The sequence below is a fragment of the Somniosus microcephalus genome, unplaced genomic scaffold (genome assembly GCF_052327205.1).
Source record: "Somniosus microcephalus isolate GS21.2 unplaced genomic scaffold, FLI_Smic_1.0 unresolved_chr2, whole genome shotgun sequence".
NCBI classification, from domain to species: Eukaryota; Metazoa; Chordata; class Chondrichthyes; order Squaliformes; family Somniosidae; genus Somniosus; species Somniosus microcephalus.
Genome location: NW_028225180.1, coordinates 84,141,158 through 84,167,404, shown reverse-complemented (window position 1 = coordinate 84,167,404; position 26,247 = coordinate 84,141,158). Strand labels below are relative to the sequence as shown.

The 26,247-nt window shown below is 50.1% G+C and overlaps 1 protein-coding gene across 2 annotated transcripts in view; it reads right to left on the bottom strand.

The window, feature by feature from the left end:
• Positions 1-26,247, bottom strand: part of sptbn2 (spectrin, beta, non-erythrocytic 2) — a 678,353-nt gene that overhangs the window by 313,739 nt on the left and 338,367 nt on the right. For both annotated transcript variants that reach the window (XM_085976259.1, XM_085976260.1), the window contains exons 21-30: positions 25,215-25,439; positions 23,568-23,657; positions 20,710-20,988; positions 18,330-18,460; positions 16,835-17,039; positions 9,813-10,187; positions 5,908-6,152; positions 4,260-4,398; positions 2,071-2,155; positions 880-1,076 (exon numbers count right to left, since the gene is read on the bottom strand). In XM_085976259.1, the coding sequence (XP_085832385.1) occupies positions 880-1,076; positions 2,071-2,155; positions 4,260-4,398; positions 5,908-6,152; positions 9,813-10,187; positions 16,835-17,039; positions 18,330-18,460; positions 20,710-20,988; positions 23,568-23,657; positions 25,215-25,439 (1,971 nt within the window). The remainder of the gene's footprint in view (positions 1-879; positions 1,077-2,070; positions 2,156-4,259; positions 4,399-5,907; positions 6,153-9,812; positions 10,188-16,834; positions 17,040-18,329; positions 18,461-20,709; positions 20,989-23,567; positions 23,658-25,214; positions 25,440-26,247) is intronic.

Sequence of the window (26,247 nt, the reverse complement as noted above, 5' to 3'; positions counted from 1 at the left end):
TACCCAGAGAGTGGTGAGAATGTGGAACTCACTCCCACAGGGAGTGGTTGAGACGAATAGTACATTTAAGGGGAAGCTAGTGTACATGAGGGAGAAAGGAATAGAAGTAAATGCTGATGGGGTGAGATGAAGTAAGGTGGGCGGAGGCTCATGTGGAGCATAAACACCGGCATAGGTCACTGGGTAGTATGGAGCCCAAAGGTTCCAGGTTTGATTCACATTTGTGCAAAGTTAGTGGACCTCAGCCGGGTCAAATGGCCTGTTTCTGTGAACATAAGAAATAGGAGCAGGAGTCGGCCATTCGAGCCTGCTCCACCATTCAATAAGATCATGGCTGATCTTCGACCTCAACTCCACTTTCCTGCACTATCCCCATATCCCTTGATTCCCCTAGAGTCCAAAAATCTATCGATCTCAGCCTTGAATATACTCAACGACTGAGCATCCACAGCCCTCTGGATAAGAGAATTACGAAGATTCACCACCCTCTGAGTGAAGAAATTCCTCCTCATCTCAGTCCTAAATTGTCGGCCCCTTATCCTGAGACTGTGACCCCTGGTTCTAGACTCCCCAGCCAGGGGAAACATCCTCCCTGCATCTACCCTGTCAAGCCCTGTAAGAATTTTGTATGTTTCAATGAGATCACCTCTTATTCTTCTAAATTCTAGAGAATATAGGCCTAGTCTACTCAATCTCTCCTCATAGGAACCAGTCTGGTGAACCTTTGTTGCACTCCCTCCAAGGCAAGTCCATCCTTCCTTAGGTAAGTGAATTTCTATGTAATGACCAAATAGGTGAGGTTCTAGAGGGCAGTCGGCACTTTCAGGAGAGTTGGGGGAGAAAACTGGAAGGAAAATAACAGAGTAGTACTGCACTCACTGTCGTCAGTTTTTCCAGGGCCAGGAAACGCTCGTCCCACGCAGAAGCCGACTTCTCAAACCCTTCGTGTCGCTTGATCAGGTTCTCGGCTTCATCTACATTACTTCCTATGTCAGCTGCTCTGATGTACGGCTCCTGACTTGCCAGCCAGGCCTCTGCAACCGCTGCATCCCTACCAAACTGGAAAACTTCCATCACTGGTGAGGGGGAAGAGAACGCAGTATTATCAGTTCCAACTCATTTGATAATATCTTCAATTCATTGAAGAACATTTCATAACATCTGATACAACTGGCGGTCGGCTACTGTTTCAAACTCGATAAATCCAATATACATCTGGAGATATTCTTAACACAGGCTTCTGATGTGCTTAACCCGAAGGAAAACTGACACCATTTTTTAAGGCGATTGGCAACAGGACCAGAGGCGACATGAGGAAACATTTTTTTTTTAACACAGCGAGTAACAACCTGGCGTGCACTGCACTCAAAGGGTGGTGGAAGCAGATTCAATAGTAACCTTCAAAAGGGAATTGGGTAAATATTTGAAGAGGAAAAATTTGCAGGGCTGTGGGGAAAGAGCAGGGGGGGAGTGGGACTAACTGAAGAGCTCTTTCAAAGTGCCGGCACAGGCACGATGGGCCGAATGGCCTGCTTCTGCGCTGTGTGATATGATTTTAAAACTGAAAACTCAAGCCAGCTTCTACATTAAAGCCACCGCGTAGCCCCTCTTGGTGAAAGGGTGAGGTGAAGGGTGGGAGGAAGCCCATGTGGAGCATAAACACCGGCATAGACCAGTTGGGCCGAATGGCCTGTTTCTGTGCCGTATATTCTGTGCAAATCTATGAAACTGAAGAACGAGAAGGGTTTTATGCTGTGGGCCCTTCCTCCACTGGAACTAGACCGAGGCTGCCCCAACTCATTTCACTTAGGACCCTTACAGCTAGTAGACAGAGGAGACCTTCATCCCGTCATTCTGGGCTGGACGTGTTCACACCGAGAGGTGACAGGCCTGTAATTTCATACGTTGCATCTGGATTTAGTGCCAAGTTAAGGGCGGTTCGGCACGGCAGAATTATTGCTCTTCGACATACACGGCATCGCACAGAGCACAAGACAAGATACGTGGGTTTGTCAATCCCTGACGGAGGCTTCCCACTGACTACCTCGACACATGGTTCAGTATTCTCACCCAGCTGCAGCCAGTCCTCCTTCTCCTTCCGCTTATCATTGATTTCTTTCCTCCTTTCCTGGAGTTGGGCCAACTTCTCTGCAATCTAACGGAACAGGGAAGAAACACAGAATAATACAGTCTTGAACGTATAATGGGTATCTGCATTAAATTGATTTGTGTGTTCTGGTATTTTGACCTTCTTCGTCTCATACAATAGTAGAAAACAGGTCATTTCTGCTGCAGGGACTGTTTTAATATTTGTGCCTATAATGTGTGTACTGTATTACAGGAAACTCTGTTTTATCCGGCACCGACGGGACTGGCGTGGTGCCGGTTTATCAAAAAGTCCGGATTACAGAGAGGTATAGTAAAAGGTACACGGGAGCCCCGCACACAGCAACAAATCCAGGCTTCCCTGTTGCTTAGCAACAGGTGCAGGAACCCCGGCCACAAGATCCAGGCGTCCCTGTTGCTTAGCAACAGGTGCAGGAACCCCGGCCACAAGATCCAGGCGTCCCTGTTGCTTAGCAACAGGTGCAGGAACCCTGGTTATTCAGCCACAGATCCAGGAATGGCCACTAATATGAAGTAAAACTTACCTGAACCTACTCCTGAATTTTGCCGGTTAACAGAGATTTCTGGTTATTTAGGTGCCAGTAAATCGAGAGTTTCCTGTAGTAAGGGCATTATTAAAGGTAAGCGATCTATTATCACTCAAATACCAGCAATGCCTCCGAGACTTGAGTACTGTTGCTGTACAGGTAGACTATCCTTTATCCGAAAACCTCGGGACCAGCCGTGTTTCGGTTTTCGGAGAATTTCGGATTTCGGAAGGTGAGCGAAAACACTTCGGTTTTCAGAGTACAGGTAGACTACCCTTTATCCGGACTTCCGAAAACCGAAACCCTCTAAAAACCGAAGGTTTTTTCGTTTAGCGTAAGTCGTGCGTACGAACGAAAAAACCTTCGGTTTTTAGAGGGTTCCGGTTTCGGAAGTTCGTATAAAGGGTAAGTCGTGCGCACGACCCCCCGCCGACCCCCCCCCCCCGCGGACCCCGCCGGCCCCGACAACCGCCGACCCCCCCGCGGACCCCGCCGGCCCCGACAACCGCCGACCCCGCCAGCCCCGACAACCGCCGACCCCCCCGCGGACCCCGCCGGCCCCGACAACCGCCGACCCCGCCAGCCCCGACAACCGCCGACCCCCCCCGCGGACCCCGCCGGCCCCGACAACCGCCGACCCCGCCAGCCCCGACAACCGCCGACCCCCCCGCGGACCCCGCCGGCCCCGACAACTGCCGACCCCCCCGCGGACCCCGCCGGCCCCGACAACCGCCGATCCCCCCCGCCGACCCCCCCGCGGACCCCGCCGGCCCCGACAACCGCCGACCCCCCCGCGGACCCCGCCGGCCCTGACCCCGACTGACTTACGCTGAGCGTCAGCATAAGTCGTGCGCACGACCCCCCGCCGACCCCCCCGCGGACCCCTGCCGACCCACCTTCCGAAATCCGAAATTCTCCTTTATCCGAAACTCGGCTGGTCCCGAGGTTTTCGGATAAAGGATAGTCTACCTGTAATTCGGTTTGCGGGAGTGCGGATAAAGGATACACTATCCCTTATCCGAAAGGGTGGGGGTCGGCGGGGGTCGGGGTCGGCTTCGGCGGGGGGTCGGCGGGGTCGTGCGCACAACTTACGCTGAGCGATTTCGGTTTTCAGAAGTCATGCTTTGCGCCACTTTCGGCTTTCAGAGGTTTTCTGGTTTCGGATGTGCAGATAAAGGCTGGTACACTTACGCTGAGCGATTTCGGTTTTCAGAAGTCATGCTTTGCGCCACTTTCGGCTTTCAGAGGTTTTCTGGTTTCGGATGTGCGGATAAAGGCTGGTACACTTACGCTGAGCGATTTCGGTTTTCAGAAGTGCAGAAAAATGCTACACTATCCCTTATCCGGCTAGGCCTGTAAGTCGTGCGCCACTCTGGTCATGTCGTGCGCACGACTTACGCTGACCGAAAAAACCTTCGGTTTTTAGAGGGTTTCGGTTTTCGGAAGTTCGGATAAAGGGTAGTCTACCTGTACTATATAACCAGTACTTGTCGTCATGGCAACTGGGCAAGCGGAATAATGGTGAAAACAGAAAGCACAGAAATTACCACTCCGAGAGAGTCCAAGACCTTCAGGAATGTCCTTTTGTACAAAGGATTACACTACCTCTTCTGAAGCATAGTGGTTCTTGGCCAGGAGGGCATTGCCCATCTCAATGCTCGCGGTAAAGCTGTCGTCCCGGGCATCGATTTCGGACTTGATGCCCTGATGGTTCTTTATGGTCAGATCTGCTGAAGAGACGTCCCTGCGAAAGGTCGACAGTGCAAAGGTTCAGTTGGGCGGTAACATGAATCAGTCATTCATGAAAGACTTATGAAATAATACTGAGCGGCCTACGGGTGGCGCTGTCCAGGGAGAGTATAAATACTCGGGCACGGGCCCAGCTTGCGCAGGACATTCTTAACAGGAACTAGTGAAGGACACAACTAGACCTCCATGTTGTAAAACTTTGTTTAACGCTTAGCGCTTAGACCAAGTGCCTAGTAGTTTTCTTATATCAGGCGGGTCACGCGCGCGCGCGCGCGCACGCAGCCACTGCTTAACCTCTGCCGTGCTCGCTACAAACCAGGGCTGGAGATTCCCATTAGCCGTTGGCTTTGGCCAGTCTGCAAAACCAAAGCAGCGCGCCAGCTTGCATCAACACCACCATGTCCGTCCCATCTCAAATCCTTCGGTGTTACCTTTGGTGTGGTAGTTGAGAGAGGGATAACTGGGAGAACTCATAGCAACAGGAGTTGGCCACTCAGCTCCTCCAGCCTGTTCTGCCATTCAGTTAGATCGTGGCTGATCTGTACCTCAACTTCATTTACCCGACTTTGCTCCATATCCCTGAATACTCTTACCAAACAAAAATCTATCCATCTCAAGTTTCAATTCACCCAGAATCCACAGCCTTTTGGGAAGAGAGTTCCAGATTTCAACTACGCCTTGTGTGTGAAAAAAAACCCACTTTCTGACATCACTCCCTGCTCTTTTTCAAATAGAAACATAGACATAGAAACATAGAAGATAGGAGCAGGAGTAGGCCATTCGGCCCTTCGAGCCTGCTCCGCCATTCAACGAGATCATGGCTGATCATCCAAACCCTAGCACCCGGTCCCTACACCGACAGCCATCCCACCCAAGCCCTATCCCCATAACCCCACGTATTTAATCCCCCCTAACACTAAGGGCCAATTTTTATCATGGCCAATCAACCTAACCCGCACATCTTTGGACTGTGGGAGGAAATACTGCCGTGAGATCTTTAACTTGAACCTCAACAGCAGGACAGGGCCTCAATTTAAGGATCATGCGAAGAACGGCAGCACTCCCTCAGAACTGTGTGGAGTGGCTGCCGATATTATGAGCTCGAGTTCTGGTCTGGGCCTCCCAAGTCGCAACCTTCTGACCCAGAGACGAGATTGCAACCAACTGAGTAAGCCAAGCTGACCAAATTGAAGAGCACAACAAAAAACAAAGATGCATTTACGGGGAAGCTGGATAAACACATGAGGGAGAAAGGAATAGAAGGATATGCTGATAAGGTGAGATGCAGAGGGGTGGGAGGAGGCTCGTGTGGAGCATGGATCAGTTGGGCTGAATGGCCCATTTCTGTGCTGGACATTCTATATAATGAACATAATAGTCATAGAAAAAAACCATAAACAATCCCCTTCTCACATATGTGGGGACTCTGAGCATGACTTTCCAAAAGTAATTGAAGGGATCAGCTACCCATCCTCCTCTAGAATGCAGCAGTTAGTAAAACTACCTCGGCTTCTCCTGGGTGTCCATTTGTCTGTTGACGTCGTCCATCCACAGCATCAGAGCCCGTACGAGGTTGAAGAAGCGGAACTTTTCGACAGAGTCCGAGAGGAGCTGCTTGCGTCCTTTGCTGGCACTGAGGAGAGCGTTCCAGGCCTCCACAACGGTATCCTCGTGTCGCTGGATGTCCTCGGCCTTTTCGCCCGCGTAGGCTGACCGCAGACGAGCAGCATCGTCCTGGACCTGTTTCACCTGAGTTACAAAAAAAAAGGCAGACCAGTGTCAAAGGGAAAGGCAAAGCCACAAGGAAAGATAGAGCGCCAAAATGGTCAACCGGGACAATGATCTGAAATCAAGGAACGAGGACGATTGCAGCAGCAGAAGTTGTTTAAAAGTGGCAATCTCCTTCAAGTCATCTTATACCGAGGGAATTTCACCATCAAATCCCCATGAAATTATAATGATTTTCTTGCTTTTCCTTCCGCGCCCTTTTAAAATCTGGGGAAATAAAGTGTCAAAAGCTTGAAACTGACAGACAGAAGGACAGCACTGAAAATGTACTAGAAATTAAAGAAAGTTCTTATACTGGGAACAGAGAGAGCTGGAGAAAGGGAGAGGTAAAGAGAGAATAAAGCAGAGAAAGCAGGCAGAACGAGGGAGAAAGGTGAGGAAGAAAGAAGAGAAAGAAGGAGAAAGGCGAGGAAGAAAGGAGAGAACGAGGGAGAAAGGCGAGGAAGAAAGAAGAGAAAGAAGGAGAAAGGCGAGGAAGAAAGGAGAGAACGAGGGAGAAAGGCGAGGAAGAAAGGAGAGAACGAGGGAGAAAGGCGAGGAAGAAAGGAGAGAACGAGGGAGAAAGGCGAGGAAGAAAGGAGAGAACGGGGGAGAAAGGCGAGGAAGAAAGGAGAGAACGGGGGAGAAAGGCGAGGAAGAAAGGAGAGAACGAGGGAGAAAGGCGAGGAAGAAAGGAGAGAACGAGGGAGAAAGGCGAGGAAGAAAGAAGAGAACGGGGGAGAAAGGTGAGGAAGAAAGGAGAGAACGAGGGAGAAAGGCGAGGAAGAAAGGAGAGAACGAGGGAGAAAGGCGAGGAAGAAAGGAGAGAACGAGGGAGAAAGGCGAGGAAGAAAGAAGAGAACGGGGGAGAAAGGCGAGGAAGAAAGGAGAGAACGGGGAGAAAGGCGAGGAAGAAAGGAGAGAACGAGGGAGAAAGGCGAGGAAGAAAGGAGAGAACGAGGGAGAAAGGCGAGGAAGAAAGGAGAGAACGAGGGAGAAAGGCGAGGAAGAAAGGAGAGAACGAGGGAGAAAGGCGAGGAAGAAAGGAGAGAAAGAAGGAGAAAGGCGAGGAAGAAAGGAGAGAACGAGGGAGAAAGGCGAAGAAGAAAGGAGAGAACGGGGAGAAAGGCGAGGAAGAAAGGAGAGAACGAGGGAGAAAGGCGAGGAAGAAAGGAGAGAACGAGGGAGAAAGGCGAGGAAGAAAGGAGAGAACGAGGGAGAAAGGCGAGGAAGAAAGAAGAGAACGAGGGAGAAAGGCGAGGAAGAAAGGAGAGAACGAGGGAGAAAGGCGAGGAAGAAAGGAGAGAACGAGGGAGAAAGGCGAGGAAGGAGAGAACGAGGGAGAAAGGCGAGGAAGAAAGGAGAGAACGAGGGAGAAAGGCGAGGAAGAAAGGAGAGAACGAGGGAGAAAGGCGAGGAAGAAAGGAGAGAACGAGGGAGAAAGGCGAGGAAGAAAGGAGAGAACGAGGGAGAAAGGCGAGGAAGAAAGGAGAGAACGGGGAGAAAGGCGAGGAAGAAAGGAGAGAACGAGGGAGAAAGGCGAGGAAGAAAGGAGAGAACGAGGGAGAAAGGCGAGGAAGAAAGGAGAGAACGAGGGAGAAAGGCGAGGAAGAAAGGAGAGAACGAGGGAGAAAGGCGAGGAAGAAAGGAGAGAAAGAAGGAGAAAGGCGAGGAAGAAAGGAGAGAACGAGGGAGAAAGGCGAGGAAGAAAGAAGAGAACGAGGGAGAAAGGCGAGGAAGAAAGGAGAGAACGAGGGAGAAAGGCGAGGAAGAAAGGAGAGAACGAGGGAGAAAGGCGAGGAAGAAAGGAGAGAACGAGGGAGAAAGGCGAGGAAGAAAGGAGAGAACGAGGGAGAAAGGCGAGGAAGAAAGGAGAGAACGAGGGAGAAAGGCGAGGAAGAAAGGAGAGAACGAGGGAGAAAGGCGAGGAAGAAAGGAGAGAACAAGGGAGAAAGGCGAGGAAGGAGAGAACGAGGGAGAAAGGCGAGGAAGAAAGGAGAGAACGAGGGAGAAAGGCAAGGAAGAAAGAAGAGAAAGAAGGAGAAAGGTGAGGAAGAAAGAAGAGAACGAGGGAGAAAGGCGAGGAAGAAAGAAGAGAACGAGGGAGAAAGGCGAGGAAGAAAGGAGAGAAAGAAGGAGAAAGGTGAGGAAGAAAGGACAGAACGGGGAAGAAAGGCGAGGAAGAAAGAAGAGAACGAGGGAGAAAGGCGAGGCAGAAAGGAGAGAAAGAAGGAGAAAGGCGAGGAAGAAAGGAGAGAATGAGGGAGAAAGGTGAGGAAGAAAGGAGAGAAAGAAGGAGAAAGGTGAGGAAGAAAGGAGAGAACGAGGGAGAAAGGCGAGGAAGAAAGGAGAGAACGAGGGAGAAAGGCGAGGAAGAAAGGAGAGAACGAGGGAGAAAGGCGAGGAAGAAAGGAGAGAACGAGGGAGAAAGGCGAGGAAGAAAGGAGAGAACGAGGGAGAAAGGCGAGGAAGAAAGGAGAGAACAAGGGAGAAAGGCGAGGAAGGAGAGAACGAGGGAGAAAGGCGAGGAAGAAAGGAGAGAACGAGGGAGAAAGGCAAGGAAGAAAGAAGAGAAAGAAGGAGAAAGGTGAGGAAGAAAGAAGAGAACGAGGGAGAAAGGCGAGGAAGAAAGAAGAGAACGAGGGAGAAAGGCGAGGAAGAAAGGAGAGAAAGAAGGAGAAAGGTGAGGAAGAAAGGACAGAACGGGGAAGAAAGGCGAGGAAGAAAGAAGAGAACGAGGGAGAAAGGCGAGGCAGAAAGGAGAGAAAGAAGGAGAAAGGCGAGGAAGAAAGGAGAGAATGAGGGAGAAAGGTGAGGAAGAAAGGAGAGAAAGAAGGAGAAAGGTGAGGAAGAAAGGAGAGAACGGGGAAGAAAGGTGAGGAAGAAAGGAGAGAAAGAAGGAGAAAGGCGAGGAAGAAAGGAGAGAACGAGGGAGAAAGGCGAGGAAGAAAGAAGAGAACGAGGGAGAAAGGCGAGGAAGAAAGGAGAGAACGAGGGAGAAAGGCGAGGAAGAAAGGAGAGAACGGGGGAGAAAGGCGAGGAAGAAAGGAGAGAAAGAAGGAGAAAGGCGAGGAAGAAAGGAGAGAACGAGGGAGAAAGGCGAGGAAGAAAGAAGAGAAAGAAGGAGAAAGGCGAGGAAGAAAGAAGAGAAAGAAGGAGAAAGGCGAGGAAGAAAGAAGAGAAAGAAGGAGAAAGGCGAGGAAGAAAGGAGAGAAAGAAGGAGAAAGGTGAGGAAGAAAGGAGAGAACGAGGGAGAAAGGCGAGGAAGAAAGGAGAGAAAGGAGAAAGGCGAGGAAGAAAGAAGAGAACGAGGGAGAAAGGCGAGGAAGAAAGGAGAGAACGAGGGAGAAAGGCGAGGAAGAAAGAAGAGAACGAGGGAGAAAGGCAAGGAAGAAAGGAGAGAACGAGGGAGAAAGGCGAGGAAGAAAGGAGAGAACGAGGGAGAAAGGCGAGGAAGAAAGAAGAGAACGAGGGAGAAAGGCGAGGAAGAAAGGAGAGAACGAGGGAGAAAGGCGAGGAAGAAAGGAGGGAACGAGGGAGAAAGGTGAGGAAGAAAGGAGAGAACGAGGGAGAAAGGTGAGGAAGAAAGAAGAGAACGGGGAAGAAAGGTGAGAAAGAGTGACCTGCACATTCTGTACCTACCTGTGTGCTCAGTGCCTGTATGTCGTGTTCGTATGTAGTGTGCATCCGGTGCATTCGCTCCACCGTGTTTAGATCACGACCCACTTCCTCTGGCAGCAGCTTTTCCTTCTCCTGAATGCGGTCGAGCGTCTCCCTGGCATCGTGGTAGAAGCTGTGCAGCTCGTACGAAGCGGCCAGCATCTGCGTCCGGGTGTCGATGAGCTCCAGCAGGTCCGCCCAGGCCTCGTTCAGCCCGTCCTTCCACTCGGCAATGGTGGCGTTTTCCGAGTGACCCAGGTCGATCTGCTCGTCGGCCATGCAGTTCACGGAGTCCACGCGCTCCTGGCCGATGTTGCTGGTGTCCCGAGCAAATTCACGGAATTTATCCCGCAACATCTGCACAAAGAATGGGGGGGGGGGGAAGTCACCAGCTGGGTTCACTGAACAGTCTTAATTCTGGATAGAATGGTCGGCAGTATCAGCAGACGCATCGAGCAATACGTTTGCACAACATTCTTCTGCTATTTTAGCGGAAGCGTTCACCCGTTTTATGTATTTAGTTGCATGCTGCAGGAAACTCATGCAAAGAAACCCTTTGCTCGCTAATAGATTGGGAGAAGGGGAAGTGCAACGAGACCTGGGTGTCCTTGTGCACCAGTCGCTGAAGGTAAGCATGCAGGTGCAGCAGGCGGTTAAGAAGGCAAATGGTATGTTGGCCTTCGTAGCGAGAGGATTCGAGTACAGGAGCAAGGATGTCTTGCTGCAGTTGTACAGGGCCTTGGTGAGACCGCACCTTGAGTATTGTGTGCAGTTTTGGTCGCCTTATCTGAGGAAGGATGTTCTTGCCATGGAAGGAGTGCAGCGAAGATTCACCAGACTGATACCTCGGATGGCAGGAATGACGTATGAGGAGAGATTGGGTTGATTGGACTTGTACTCGCTGGAGTTTAGAAGAATGAGAGGGGATCTCATTGAAACTTATAAAATTCTAACAGGACTAGACAGACTAGATGCAGGAAGGATGTTCCCGATGGTGGGGGAGTCCAGAACCAGGGGTCACAGTCTAAGGATAAGGGGTAAGCCATTTAGGACTGAGATGAGGAGGAATTTCTTCACCCAGAGAGTGGTGAATCTGTGGAATTCTCTACCACAGAAGGTAGTTGAGGCCAATTCATTAAATATATTCAAGAAGGAGTTGGATATATTTCTTAAGGCTAAAGGGATCAAGTGATATGGGGAGAAGGCAGGGACAGGGTACTGAATTTGGATAATCAGCCATGATCTCATTGAATGGCAGAGCAGGCTTGAGTGGCCGAATGGCCTACTCCTGCTCCTATCTTCTATGTTTCTATGCTAAGCATGCACAGACCAGAAGGGCCCAGGTTTTCCTAAGCCAGTGTGGTAACGTGAGCATTACAATTAGCCTCAGCACTTCTGATAGAGGGGGGAGCAAGAGATCAGCCAGGGTTTCTCACCCTCCATCACAATCCGGTGAGCATTTGCTGGAAAGTGCGGATGTGAGATAAGGATAGTTGGGCTCGACGGTGATGCCCTCCATGGTTGCATACCCCACCGGCACTCATTGCCTAGGCGCACATGAAACACTGCCACCTGGGCGAGGTACCAGAGTGGTGGACCTGTGTCTCAAAGAGTGGACGAGCCCTGACAATTAGGAACAAGGTAATGAGAAGGTAGACAAACACGGGACTCTGCAGCCTTAAAAGGAAGTGAATGAGGGGGACTTTTATAGAGGTAAGTTACTAAGTGTGGTTAATCCTGAGGACTATTTCAAGCCAATCCGCAACAGTAAGAGAAGGGGGCGCGGGAGACAGTTCTGCTCACACACACACAGTGATACCTGGAATGGGCTCAGAGTACGGAAATGGAATGATAAACTGTGGAGTTAATGAAGAGGCAGTTAGACACGGTGTTGGGGGCCATCATGGGTTACCGTAGAAGGATGAGGAAGATGGGCCGATGGCCTCCTTCACCTGTACTTATTTCAATCTGTGGATTAGTCATCATAGTCATAGGGCTGGAGCTACATTGAGGAGGCGGGTAGGAGGCGGGACTACAACTTTCGGGGTTGTAGTCCCGCCTCCATCGAGTTGTGGCCAATCCATGCGATTTTAACTTGATTGACCTTGTTGAGCCCGCCCAGCAGGCTCAGCAGGCCAATTAAGGGCCACCCGGCAACAGGTGACGTCACGGATTGATATTTCATCTGTCAAGACCTTTTGACAGATGAAATATCAACGTTTCACAGATGTTTGAAGCTGTCAAACACTGACAATCTGCACTCCAGGTTAATTCCTTCCTCTCAGGATGATTTTGAGCTCTCTCCGGAACAGAAAGCTGAATGCTGGTACTTTTGACAGCTCGCGGCCATTCTGCTTTCTGTGCCGGTGAGATGAGGGACTCCCGAGACCTGAAGGAAGGAAGGCTGTAAAGGTAAGTAAAACTTCTTTAAACACTTTACACAGACCAAACCCACTTACCTCTGCACTCATGCACCCATCACTCACCTGAACACCGGATATCTCGACCCCTCCAAGCCCTTCATCCCGACGGCCTGCCTCACTAACTTGGCGTGGTTTGGAGCCGTCGGGAATCCCACATTTCACCAATGAAAATAGGGATTAGGCTAAAAACTGCCTGTTAACTGGCAGTTAATTGGCACTAATCCCCTTCCTGCCTCGGGGAGGCGGGTCCCAATGCGTGTCGGGTACCCGCCTCCTTTGAAACTGGCATGGAGGCGGGTTAGGGGCAGGATGGGTTCGTGCCCCCCGATTTCGGGATTTTAACCCCCCACACGCCTCCAATCCCGCCTCCACGGCCCAATGAAAATCCTGCCCATAGAGTCATACAGCACACAAAGAGGCCCTTCGGCCCATCGTGTCTGTGCCGGCCATCAAGCCCTGTCTATTCTAATCCCATTTTCCAGCACTTGGTCCGTAGCCTTGTATGCTGTGGCGTTTCAAGTGCTCATCTAAATGCTTCTCGAATGTTGTGAGGGTTCCTGCCTCTACCACCCTTTCAGGCAGTGAGTTCCAGATTCCAACCACCCTCTGGGTGAAAAAGTTTTTCCTCAAATCCCCTCTAAACCTCCTGCCCCTGGTTATTGACCCCTCTACTAAGGGGAAAAGTTCCTTTCTATCTACCCTATCTGTTGCGTATGTAATATGTGTGCTACTTTGAACCTATGGACAGGACTGCACTACTTGTAGGGCGTAGTGATACGCAGTACCACTCCTGGCCATAGGGGTATAAATAGTACTGTGGGTACTGATCTCCCCTCAGTTCCCGCCTGTGGGCATGAAGTAAAGACCTACGTGCAGTCCCTACCTCCAACCAGTAAAGACCTGTTTGAGTTATACGTTTAAGTCTTTGTGTTAATTGTTCAATACAATACACATACTTAACACTGGCGACGAGTCGGTTCGAACCCTGCGGCAGTTATTCCACGGCGGCTTCGTCCAAAGACAGGACGTTGAAGAGAGGTTTCAATCCTCAACACCCCACTCAAAACTGAAGGGCAGCAGAAATCCTGACAGCTTCCAGCGACTGGAAGCGACAGGCATTAGGACCCTGAAGCCTCCATAACCTCGTGGGTAAGCCGAGCAGCGTGGGCTGCAAAGACAGGGCCACCGATCGGGAGATAAGGGCGATCGCAATCCCTGATAAGAGCCGCGCGAGCGGGTGAGCCAGAGGCCGGGAGCCGCTTCAAGTGCGAGGCGCAGCGCGGGCCAGCGATCAGGACCAAAGGGCCGCACTCGGACTGAAAGGCGCGGCGGCTGCAGAAGCTCAAGGTGCGAGAGCCGCGGTGCACAGCGCAGGCTATCGATCGCACAGAAGATAAGGGCCGAGAGCCGCTTCGGTCGGGAGCCACTTCGCGATCCAGCGATCGCATCCGCTGATAAGGGCCGCACTCGGGCGATCGCGGCGAAGATAAGGGCCGCACTCGGGGGCTGAAGGGAGACGGCGTCGGGGGACGGGTGAAGACCGCCAAGCGCGGGAAAACCGCCATTTTGTGGGCGGAGGACGACGGCAAGAGCGGGAAGCCGCCATCTTTGATAACAAGTAAAGAAAATAAAATCTGAGAAATTGCAAATCTACAATGCCTAAACACGGGAATATTAGCACCTTTGATAGTGACCTCGAAGATTGGGCCATATATGTTGAAAGAGTAAAAAATTATTGTAAGGCCAATAAAATTCGTGACCAAGATAAAGCTCTAACATTATTAAATTTAATGGGTGCGAAGACATACGGGCAATTGAAACACCTGTTATCACCAGATGAACCGGCGGATAAGACGTTCGATGAGATTGTTACTGTCCTGAAAGATCATCTAAACCCCACGCCGCTGATGCTAGCGGAACGATTTAAATTTTACGACAGAAGGCAGCTACAGCATGAAAGCAATGCTGAATATTTGCTGGAATTGCGTAAATTAGCGAAATATTGCCAGTTTGGAACGGGACTGACAGATGCACCACGAGACAAATTTGTGTGTGGTTTATTTAAACAGGATACACAAAAGCGACTGCTCGAGGAGAATGAGCTGACGCTTGAGAAGGCGGTCACTATGGCAGCAGCACACGAAGCCGCAGCGAGAGGCACGGCAGTAATGCAGCTACGGTCACCGGAGCTCAGTGCACACAAATTGGGTGTGAGTTCTGGCAAATGTTATCGTTGTGGAAAGACAACGCATGATCAGAACCAGTGTTGGTTTAAAAACCAAGAATGTAGAACTTGTGGTAGGCTTGGACATATAGCTAGAGTATGCAGGTCAGGGAAGAAGACCAGCAACAAGAAGTCACCGCAAGGAAAATACGCAAAGGTACACAAGGTGACCGAACAGGAGTCCGATTCAGACGCTAGCAGTAATGAACTGGCTAGCTTAAGCTGTAATGAACTGGCTAGCTTAAGAGTACTCAACGCTGGTAAGGGTGCAGACCTCCAGACAATTTGGGTCACTCTTCAGATAGAAGGAGTCCAAGTAAAACTGGAATTGGACACTGGATCGGCATTGACGGTCATAAATAAGAAAGATTACGGAAAGTTATTCCAACATATTCCCCTACAGGATACGGGGATTATATTGAAAACATACACGGGGCAAAGAGTGTACCCCATCGGGAAAATAGAGGTTGCAGTGGTCCACAAGGGCGAAGACAGTCAAATAATGGACTTATATGTGATATCTGAAGGAGGTCCTCCACTACTAGGACGGGAGTGGATTAGGAAAATGAATATGGACTGGCATTTCCTACAAACAATAACGAGTGAGAACTCGGTGAAGATAGTCGGCCCAGACTCTGGAACGGATGATGGTAAGCCCAACTCAGGTGCAAAAGACAAAGTTTCAGCACAGAATTCCACTGAGCAACAACAACATAGTTTAACTGTGGATTCTGAGTCTGGCAAGTCTACTGATGTGCCCATTTCTGAGGGACACCGGGCTCGAACTCAACTCCATTTCAAACTACAACAGCAATTAGAACAAATGCTTCGCCGTTTTGAGCAAGAGTTGAATGCAACGAAAGAGTTCTTTGATATAGAGTTGGAGAATCTGGAAAGACAACAGAAGCAGCTGATGGAGAAAATGGAGCAGGAGCACACAAAACGTCTGATGTCAGAGGAGTTAACGGTCAGCCAACTCCTGCATATGCTGAAGGACAGGACTCTGAAATGGGAAAAACTTGAACACGAACTTCAATATTCAAACGAAAGGGGTTCGGAGCTCTCAAAGGTTATTGGAAGAGCTGAGGTGGCAACACAGACTGAGATGACTGCAACAGAGCAGCCCTTGGATGCCAAAAGTACGCTGACTCACGTCAACGTAGAACAACAGACCGCTGAAACAGCTGCTCCGGTAGAGGGATTGAATAGTCCGATCAATCAATCTCCAAAAGAAGTTGAAGTAGTAAAATCTCAAATGAGGTCATTAGTAAACGACTAGCTGAAAGCCCAGAAAAAGCTGGATGAAGAGGTACGCATGAAGAAGTCTCTTCAGGAAAGATGTCTGGACTTGGAACAAAAGCTGGCTAACACCCAGCTGGGTATGGAGGAAATAGAAGACCCTCTCGCTGGCCTAGATCAGGACGACACCGAATATTACTATGTCCTGTCCTGCCCAACTTGTAACTTCGACTCCCACCATACAGAAACCATGGAGGAGCACCGAAAGTCTACGGAACATCGGGAGAAGGTGGCTCTACTACGGAAAAAGGAGGAAGAGAAGGAGGAACTGCGCATGCAGCTGGCAGCTGACAGTGGAGCCCAGAGAGTCTCCAAGAAGCAGAAAAGGAAAAGTCGAAACAGAAGATGACCCATCTGAACCATTATTACCTCTACCAGATCACACACGTGGTCCCTCCGAACGGAGCCAATTCAGTTCGGAAGTTCAAACTGTTAAATCCATGGAAGGACTATTGAATGAGTCACTCCAGCAACGTGAACCGACTACACCACAGAGATTGAATCTGTGAACTGTTTTCCGCAGAGACTGAATCTGTGATCTGTTTTGACATGAAGTTATCTATGTATCTATGTTATTCTGTTATGTAAACCTGAAGTTATATATGTATATATGTTATTACATTATGTTAAATGGGGAGATGACTGTAAAGCTAAGAAGGGAGGAATGTTGTGTATGTAATATGTGTGCTACTTTGAACCTATGGACAGGACTGCACTACTTGTAGGGCGTAGTGATACGCAGTACCACTCCTGGCCATAGGGGTATAAATAGTACTGTGGGTACTGATCTCCCCTCAGTTCCCGCCTGTGGGCATGAAGTAAAGACCTACGTGCAGTCCCTACCTCCAACCAGTAAAGACCTGTTTGAGTTATACGTTTAAGTCTTTGTGTTAATTGTTCAATACAATACACATACTTAACACTATCTATGTCCCTCATAATTGTGTACACCTCAATCAGGTCCTCCCTCAGCCTTCTCTGCTCGAAGGAAAACAACCCCAGCCTGTCCAGTCGCTCTAGCAAGAGGCGGGGGAAAAAACGTTAGCCCTTCTACTCACAGTGACGTGCTCGTAATCCTGACCCAGCTCGTGGGAGCCAGCCACTATCTCGCGCTCCGCGATCCACTGCTCCAGGTCATCCACTTCCCGCTTGAGCTGGCAGAGCCGCAACCGCTCCTGGAGTTTTTCCCGTCGCTCCTCCGCCAGGTCCTTCAGTCCAGCGTACAGCTTATCCACCTGTGACTGCCTCAGCGTAATCCGGTCACTGCACACAATCCAAAAAAAAAAATTTTAGGCGAAAAAAGAACAAGAATGCCTAATGCGGCAAATCTGAAATTGAATCAGAGAGAATGAAAGGCTGATGTTTTGGGTGGGACCTTTCATTAGATAGTAAGTACTGCAGCAACTTAAGGCCAAGTAATAACTGGAATTAAATGGAGGTATCACCAAGATATACAGGAAACTCTATATTTACCGGCACCTAAATAACCGGAAATCTCTGTTAACCGGCAAAATTCAGGAGTAGGTTCAGGTAAGTTTTACTTCATATTAGTGGCCGTTCCTGGATCTGTGGCCGTGTAACCGGGGTTCCTGCACCTGTTGCTAAGCAACAGGGACGCCTGGATCTTGTGGCCGGGGTTCCTGCACCTGTTGCTAAGCAACAGGGACGCCCGGATTTGTTGCTGTGTACGGAGCTCTCGTACCTTTTACTAAACCTCTCTGTAATCTGGACTTTTTGATAAACCGGCACCACGCCGGTCCCGTCGGTGCTGGATAAAAAAGAGTTTCCTGTAATAGGATGGGTCTGCTTCTTAGTTGCACCTCAGGAATGCCAGGGACAGTGAGGAGGAATAAAGAGGGCTGAGCCCCAATAGATCAGATCTCCGGGATTCCCAGGGGCTTCACCAGGACTGTGTCTAGATTATGCAAAGGCCCAGCATTGGCATTCAAATGAGGCAGGTGAGGGGGCACTCTGGGCCCCCCCAACTCACTTCCTTTTTGTGGGACCATTAGGTGCCCCAGCGGAGAGGCAATTGAAGAAACATGGTGCGAGGGCTTGCGTCTGGAGCCTGCAGATTAGAGGGGTTTGCAGGCGTCCTGGGCCCCCCCAGCCTGAAGTTAACGATTAGAGACAGGCAAGTGTGACTCCAGAGGTTCCGCCCCTCCCTCCCAGGATGATCTTTGGAGCTTGGAGGGGACGGAGGAAGGAACCTGACCTGGACAGCAGCAGCCAGAAGGGCCCAATGCTAACGGCTAGGGACACAGCTCCTGTCGCCTGTTCTCCTTTCCAGCAGCAGCCCTGGCCAGGGGCGGGCCTGGGCTGAAGCCATGAAAATGGCCTGGGAGAGGAAAAAAAAATCACAGGATCCTCACCTGCAACAGGCTCAGCACACCTGAGGCACCTCAGGAACCCAGGAAGGGGAAACAGAGCCAGGGTAATATTCCACAAAATGATGGGAACTGCTGGCGCTAGCAACAGGACTCACTCCTGATGCAGAGCTCACACATAAATGGAACCACGCACAACGTGCTACTGGATAGTGTCGGCACTGACCTCTCTGGATGATTGTTTGTTACTAGATTCCTGCTCAGGTTGGCGAGTTGGTGAATGGTCTGGGCATAATCCTCCAGCGACTGCTCCACCACCTGGTGTTTCTTTACCATCGCCATTGCACTTTGTTCATCCTTTTCACACACGACAACACAGTCAAACAGAGCAAAATAATTCACAAATACAACACTACAATAAAACAGGAAACTGCATGCACCCAATGTCTTGTTAGCTACGAGGAAAGATTGGATAGGCTGGGATTATTTGCTTTGGAGCAGAGGAGGCTGAGGGGTTACTTAATTTAATTATGAGGGGCCTGGATGGAAATAGTGGATAGAAAGGACCTATTTTCCCTATCAGAGACGTCAATAACCAGGGGGCATAGATTTAAAATAACTGGTAGAAGGATTGGAGGGGAGTTGAGGAGAACTTTTATCACCCAGAGGGTGGTGGGGGTCTGGAACTCACTACCTGAAAGGGTGGTAGAGGCAGAAACCCTCATCACATTTGAAAAATACTTGGATATGCGCTTGAAGTGCTGTAGCCTGCAAGGCTACGGACCGAGAGCTGGAAATAGGCTGGATAGCTCTTTGTCGGCCGGCACAGACACGCGGGGCCAATTGGCCTCCTTCTGTGCTGTAAATTTCTGATTCTATGATACCAGTTGTTATAAATCTCATCATCATCAAGAAACTACTCATGAAATAATGCTGGACGGCCAGCTGGTGGCGCTGTCCAAGGAGTATAAATACTCGAGCGTGGGCCCAGCTTGCTCAGGGACATTTTGTAAGACAGGAACTAGTGAAGTACAACTAGACCTCCATGTTCTGAAACAAGTTGATTAAAGCCTTGCTTTATACTCGAACCAAGTGCGTAGTGAGTTTTATTACATCACCAGTTGGAACTGCGGGGGGGGGGGCGGAACTGCGGGGGGGGGGGGGGGGGTGGAGAAGAGTAAAATGGAACTGTAATATGAACGTTTAGAATAACCGATCCAGCACACACAACTCAGCACTTCTATACTGACAGCGAGAGGTCACGTTTTCGGTCTAATCCACTGTTTCTAAACGGGGGTCTCTGGACTTATTAGAATGCTATTTCTCTTGCGGTCTTGTAATAAAGTGGGTTTTGCTGCAGTGACATCACTTTGGGCAGCTGACAGTGACTTTCAAAAATTAGGATAGGGATTCCCCGAACAGGGCTGTGTCTGCATTTGCAGGGCGTCCCCGAGAATGTGTCAATTGTTGCAAGGGGGTCCCTGGGAGTAGGTCAATATTTACAGGGAGACCCCCCCCCCACCACTCCCACAAAGAAAAGTCTGAAGGCCACCATTTGCTAGGTTCTAGGTCAGGGGATTTCCACTTCAGCTGTTAACGGGAAAGTCTAGTGACGGTACTTTCACCGCTCCAACTTCCGTATCATTGGTGTGATTTTTCAGGCTGATCTAAAGTGGAGCCCCTGCACCCCCCCCCCCCCCGTCACTTTAAACAGACCCACTCCGGGACGCTACCTTTTGGTAACATTATAGAGTGGCCTAGGATAGAGGAGGGAACAAGGGTTCCATGGTGGTCAGAAAAATTATTTGTATTTTAAAAAGAAAAGTGAAACATGATTTTTAAAATATATATGGGGAAAAATTCGGTATCGCCCCATTTGGGGCGCCGTTATCGGCCGTGCACAAAGTTTAGCGCCTGGTGCTAATTATCGGCTCCGACAGCAAACTTGGCTTTTATCACCCCTGGAAGTGATTGGAGCGCTAAATCAGGCGCTTCACACCTGTCTTAAGGCGCAAAGGCCGAGGAGCGAGGCGCTACCTCAGAGCGTTGGCGAAGCAAGGGCAAATCAAAATGAACCTGCAAAGTGCTGCTCAGTACTCAAAACTCCTTCACACAGCATTGAATCTCTCCAGAAGTCTCTCTCTCTTTCTCAGAATGCATGGTGCAAAAATGTCACCGACAAAAAAAGGCAGAAGCGGTCGCCTTTAAATAGCGCTCCCCTAGTCCCTTTCTGACTGCAAAACGCTCCCCTCAACCTGTCGTTGCTAGCGGCAGGCGGTAAGGTAGGGGGCGCCACTCAATATCCGGTCCGGGGCGCTAACAGGGCGTTGCGCACTCGACTGCCGTCACGATCTGCCGGCGCAGGAGATCGTGGCGGTAGTGTTTAGCGCCGCCGCAAAATGTCTAGTTAATTTCACGAGCGGCGCAAATATTGCCGCGCCCGGGCGCGAGTTGTTTTGCGCCCCATTAGTGCCCTCTTAGGTGCTAACGGGAGGCGCAAACAACTGAATTTTTCCCCCGACTATAAAATAGGGGAGTATACATAATGCGAATTGTTCTCCCTAGACTTTCCTTCATCTTTAATTAATATGATAATTCTTTAGTACCTTAGCCCTCTCTTCTGACATCATATGAAGCTCCTGTTCCCCCATCCAGGCCTCTGCCTCAGCGGCATCGAAGTAGAACTGCTGAGCCTTGTGAGACTCCTGCAGGCGGCCATTGCGTTTGTCTGCCTCCTCAATCAGCTCTTTCCACATCTCCTGCAGGTCCCCCAGGCGGGCGTGCAGCACCTCCGAATCTGTGCGCCGTGCTTTGGCTGTGGTCTCCCCGCGGTCCGCAATGTCGTCAATTCGGGGCTGGTGACCCTGGATCTCCTTCTGCAGGGTCTGAGGAACAAGAGTGAAACATTAAGAAATGTTGCAGATTGCTTTCCTCCTTTCGTACTAATCTTCAAACATAGAAACATAGAAGATAGGAGCAGGAGTAGGCCATTCGGCCCCTCGAGCCTGCTCCGCCATTCAATGAGATCATGGCTGATCATCCAAACTCAGTACCCTGTCCCTGCCTTCTCCCCATATCACTTGATCCCTTTAGCCTTAAGAAATATATCTAACTCCTTCTTGAATATATTTAATGAATTGGCCTCCACTGCCTTCTGTGGTAGAGAATTCCGCAGGTTCACCACTCTCTGGGTGAAGAAATTCCTCCTCATCTCTGTCTTAAATGGCTTACCCCTTATCCTTAGACTGTGACCCCTGGTTCTGGACTCCCCGGCCATCGGGAACATCCTTCTTGCATTTAGTCTGGCTAGTCCTGTTAGAATTTTATAAGTTTCAATGAGATCCCCTCTCATTCTTCTAAACTCCAGCGAGTATAAGCCCAATCGACCCAATCTCTCCTCATAAGTCATTCCTGCCATCCCAGGTATAAGCCTGGTGAATCTTCGCTGCACTCCTTCCATGGCAAGAACATCCTTCCTCAGATAAGGCGACCAAAACTGCACACAATACTCAAGGTGTGGTCTCACCAAGGCCCTGTACAACTGCAGCAAGACATCCTTGTTCCTGTACTCGAATCCTCTCGCTACGAAGGCCAACATACCATTTGCCTTCTTAACCGCCTGCTGCACCTACACGTATTCACAGATATACATTGAACCGCGGTGTTTAAAGGGTGCTCATGACTCACTAATCTCGTTCTTACTAAGTCAGTGGCATCGACAATGTACTGAAATATCCCCCCCCCCCGCCCAACCAAGTTTTCTACCCTGTAGTTTTGACTCCTGCTAGGCTACAGTTCCAAGGCATCACCGCCCCCCACTTCACTGTTCACGAGAGCCTAGACAACGAGGACTAGATATTCCTCCCCGTTACTACCCGGGGGTCAGGTCAGAAAGGTTCCCGTCGTGACCCCTCTTAAATGGTTTAAAATTCTCCATTACAACTAACCAAGGGTGAGACCAAACCTGACAATACGTGCCAGGACCACATTTTCTTTTCTTTTGTATTCATTCTCGGGATGTGGGCGTCACTGGGAAGGCGGGATTTCTCGCTCATCCCTAGTTGCCCTCGAGAAGGTGGTGGTGGGTCGCTTTTTTCTTGAGCCGCTGCAGTCCGTGTGGTGGAGGTACTCCCACAGTGCTGCAGGGTAGGGAGTCCCAGGATTATGACCCAGCGACGATGCAGGAATGGCGATATATGTCCCAAGTCGGGATGGTGTGTGACTTAAGAGGGGAACTTGGACTCGATGGCATGCACCTGCTGGCCTTGTCCTTCAAAGTGTTGGAGGTCGCGGGTTTGGGAGGTGCTGCCGAAGAAGCCTTGGCGAGTTGCTGCAGTGCATCCTGTAGATAAGACGCACTGCAGCCACGTTACGCCAGTGGTGAAGGGACGTGGATGTTTAAGGTGGACAATGGGAGACTATCCGAGGAGGGAAATCAGCCAGGTAGTCACTGCGCCCTTTTCACCTGTCTTCGACCCTCGCATGTACCCATGCACCTGGTGCAGCCAATAGAGAAGGTAGCTGTTTGGCTCCTAGACTGTGAGACTCCACTTGCCTGGATGAGTGCAGCTCCAACAACACTCAAGAAGCTCGACACCATCCAGGACAAAGCAGCCCGCTTGATCGGCACCCCGTCTGCCACCTTAAACATTCACTCCCTCCACCACCGGCGCACCGTGGCTGCAGTGTGTACCATCTACAAGATGCACTGCAGCAACTCACCAAGACTTCTTCGGCAGCACCTCCCAAACCCGCGACCTCTTCCACCTAGAAGGACAAGAGCAGCAGGCGTATGGGAACACCACCACCTCCAAGTTCCCCTCCAAGTCACACACCATCCTGACTTGGAAGTATATCGCCGATCCTTCATCGTCGCTGGGTCAAAATCCTGGAACTCCCTCCCTAACAGCACTGTGGGAGCACCTTCACCACATGGACTGCAGCGGTTCAAGGCGGCGGCTCACCACCACCTTCTCAAGGGCAATTAGGGATGGCTAATAAATGCTGGGCCTTGTCAGCGACGCCCACATCCCACAAACGAATAAAAAAAAGACACACAAAAGCAGAGTGGGTGATAGAATCTGCATCTTGCCATATTCTGACACCAGTCTCACGCTGTCCTTGTGAACAATGTCCTAACAGCTCTGCCTTTGGCTGACTGATACAACCGTGAAAATCAACAGAAAGGTAGGAGAACAACATAAGACATTTAATTCTGAATGTTGGCGAGATGAGAATCATCTGCAATCATAACGCTCCACAGAGCAAAGGTTGTACAGTAGGGTTTGTATCTGTAATGGTTGGTGAAACTGCCCATGTACCAGACACATTCTGGCTATTATTCAACACGATGTTAGCCGGAAACACATGGACAGGGGCAGCTGTTTAGTAAGTCCTTTAGTGCCCTGTTAGAAAGTGGAGCGTGTGTACAAGTAAATGGCCTCACGTCTAGTTCTCGTCTCACCTGGTTCTTTTTAATCAGCAGCTGCACAGTTGGCAGGTTGTTTCCATGGTCGGTTGAGGTTGCCAGCGGCATCCGCTCATTTACCCACAGCTAGAGAGAGAGAGAAAGGAGATCAGAACAATTAACGCAGTGTTAAATATTCACCGTGTTTACCAGACTCTAAACACATTGAAAAAAAAATATTTAAAAACTGGTGCAATTTACCAATCTTCAAATTTTTATTTCCCCCCCGCCCCCCCCAGTGCTGTTCCAGTCAGGTCAGTATTGAAATAAAAAAACATCCACTCCCCTGGTGTCCAACAGGTAACTGCATCGCCAAAAATGGTCCTAGGTTCGATTCCCTGGTCTGCTGATCTCAGTGTCACTTTGTCTTAGGCCTCTGGGTCAGAACTTTGTGGGTTCAAGCTCCCACTCCGGGGCTCGAGTACTTAATCTAAAATCGACACTGCCGGTGCAGTACTGAGGGGCTGCTGCACCGTCGGAGGTGCCGTCCTTCTAATGAGATGTCTGCCCTTCCGTGTGGACATAAAAAAAAAACGCTCTTCAAAGTAGTTTTTCTGGCCAACATTCTTCATTCAATCAATTAACTGCTCGTTCGTCTCATTTACTGTTTTTAAGGACCTTACTCTATATGCAAGTTGGCTGCCATCTTTGCCTGCGTAACAACAGTGACTGCATTTCCAAAAGGAGTTCAAGTGGGACATCCTGAGGTGCGATATAAAATGGAAGATTTTTCTTTGCTAGTTGATCTCAGCTTGGATGGCAGCAACTGACCTCAGTGGCCCTGGGCTAGGAAGAGGAAATAAATCATCTGTGATTCTCTCCTGATCAATATCCAGAGACTCCTGCTGGGGGGTCCTTAGAGGGCTAGGGTGGGTGGGGCTCTTGGCTGACAACAAGGGTTAGGGTCCGCTGTGATGCCCTACAGTGTCGAATAGTCATGTGTGCTCGTGGGAAGTACGGCCAGCTGGACGAGATACAGGAGGGCTGCTGCCACAGGTGAGACTGCAGCAGCCTAGCAAGAGTCACCGGGGCAGAATTTCCTGCTCCTGCGGGTTTTGGATTGCCTGGGCGCAGTGCACGGAGGACAGATCGGGCGGGAAGATGCGAATGCCCAGAACGGAGCCTGTCCATTGTAAATTTACGACGGCAAACCAGGCAGGGTCGCGGCTGCCCAATTTTCCCTCTGTGGGCCGTGGGAAGCGCAGGAACGCAATAATCTGCCCCCATTGCTCTCAGGAGACCAGTGGCGGAAGGGGAGTACTACAGGAAACTCTCGATTTACCGGCACCTAAATAACCGGAAATCTCTGTTAACCGGCAAAATTCAGGAGTAGGTTCAGGTAAGTTTTACTTCATATTAGTGGCCGTTCCTGGATCTGTGGGCCGTGTAACCGGGGTTCCTGCACCTGTTGCTATGCAACAGGGACGCTTGGTCTGTGGCCGGGGTTCCTGTACCTGTTGCTATGCCACAGGGACGCCTGGATCTGTTGCTGTGTACAGGGCTCTCGTACCTTTTACTATACCTCTCTGTAATCCAGACTCTTTGATGAACCGGCACCACGCCGGTCCCAGATAAAAAAGAGTTTCCTGTCGTAGAAACGAGTACGTTTGCCAGTTACAGGTGAATTTTAAGGAGGGTACTTACAATTTCATCCTCCAAATCCCGGTTGAATTGATGGCCCTCTTTGGACGCCATCAGATTGCTGCGTCTCTCTTGGATAGGTTTCAGCAGCTCCTGGAATCGCTCCTCCACCCTCTTCTGTTTGGAATCCACCTCCACGATGTTAGTATCCTCCTGCCCGAGGGCCTGCGCCTGATGCTTCAGCTCCTCCACCTCCTTCTGGCGGACTTGCATCTGGTTCTCCAGCATCTTCAAGAGACAAGCCGGGGGGGGGGGAGATTTCGATTAGAAATTTAGGATTAAGAAGGGAAGCAGGGCGAAACTTCTCACCCAGTTGCGGAATAAAGTTACCAGGGAGCGGCTGTGAAGCAGTATACAGGAAACTTTTGATTTACCGGCACCCAAACAACCGGAAATCTCGGTTAACCGGCAAAATTCAGGAGCAGGTTCAGTTAAGTTTTTCTTCATATTAGTGGCCGTTTCTTGATTCTTGGTTGTGTAATCGGGGGTTCCTGCACTTGTTGCTAAGCAACAGGGACGCTTGGTCTGTGGCTGGGGTTCCTGCAGCTGTTGCTAAGCAACAGGGAAGCCTGGATTTGTTGCTGTGTACGGAGCTCTCGTACCTTTTAACTATAACTCTCTGTAATCCGGACTTTTTGATAAACCGGCACCACGCCGGTCCCGGATAAAAAAAGAGTTTCCTGTAGCTAGGTTCAAGTTGGATACGTTTCTGGAGAGAGAAGGGTTTAAAGAACACGGCGAAAAGGTGGGGTTCAGCTAAGAAAAGGGGATGTGATTATTTGAGGCTAATGCTCTTGTCACAGACAGTGTGCAGATCATAGGGAGAATCGAAAGATTATTTCATGGAAGAGGCTTATATGCTGTATCTTGAAGATCCAGCTGGGTGCCAGCAAGTTGCTAAACATTCAAAGGATTATTGTTACTTCACTCCTCCAAGGTGTAACCTGGCTCAGGATGTGAAATTATTTTTCATCGTTGAATATTCTGGGTTGTCGAGGAGCAGCTGACAATTTTTTGGGGCATTTTATGAGCCAGC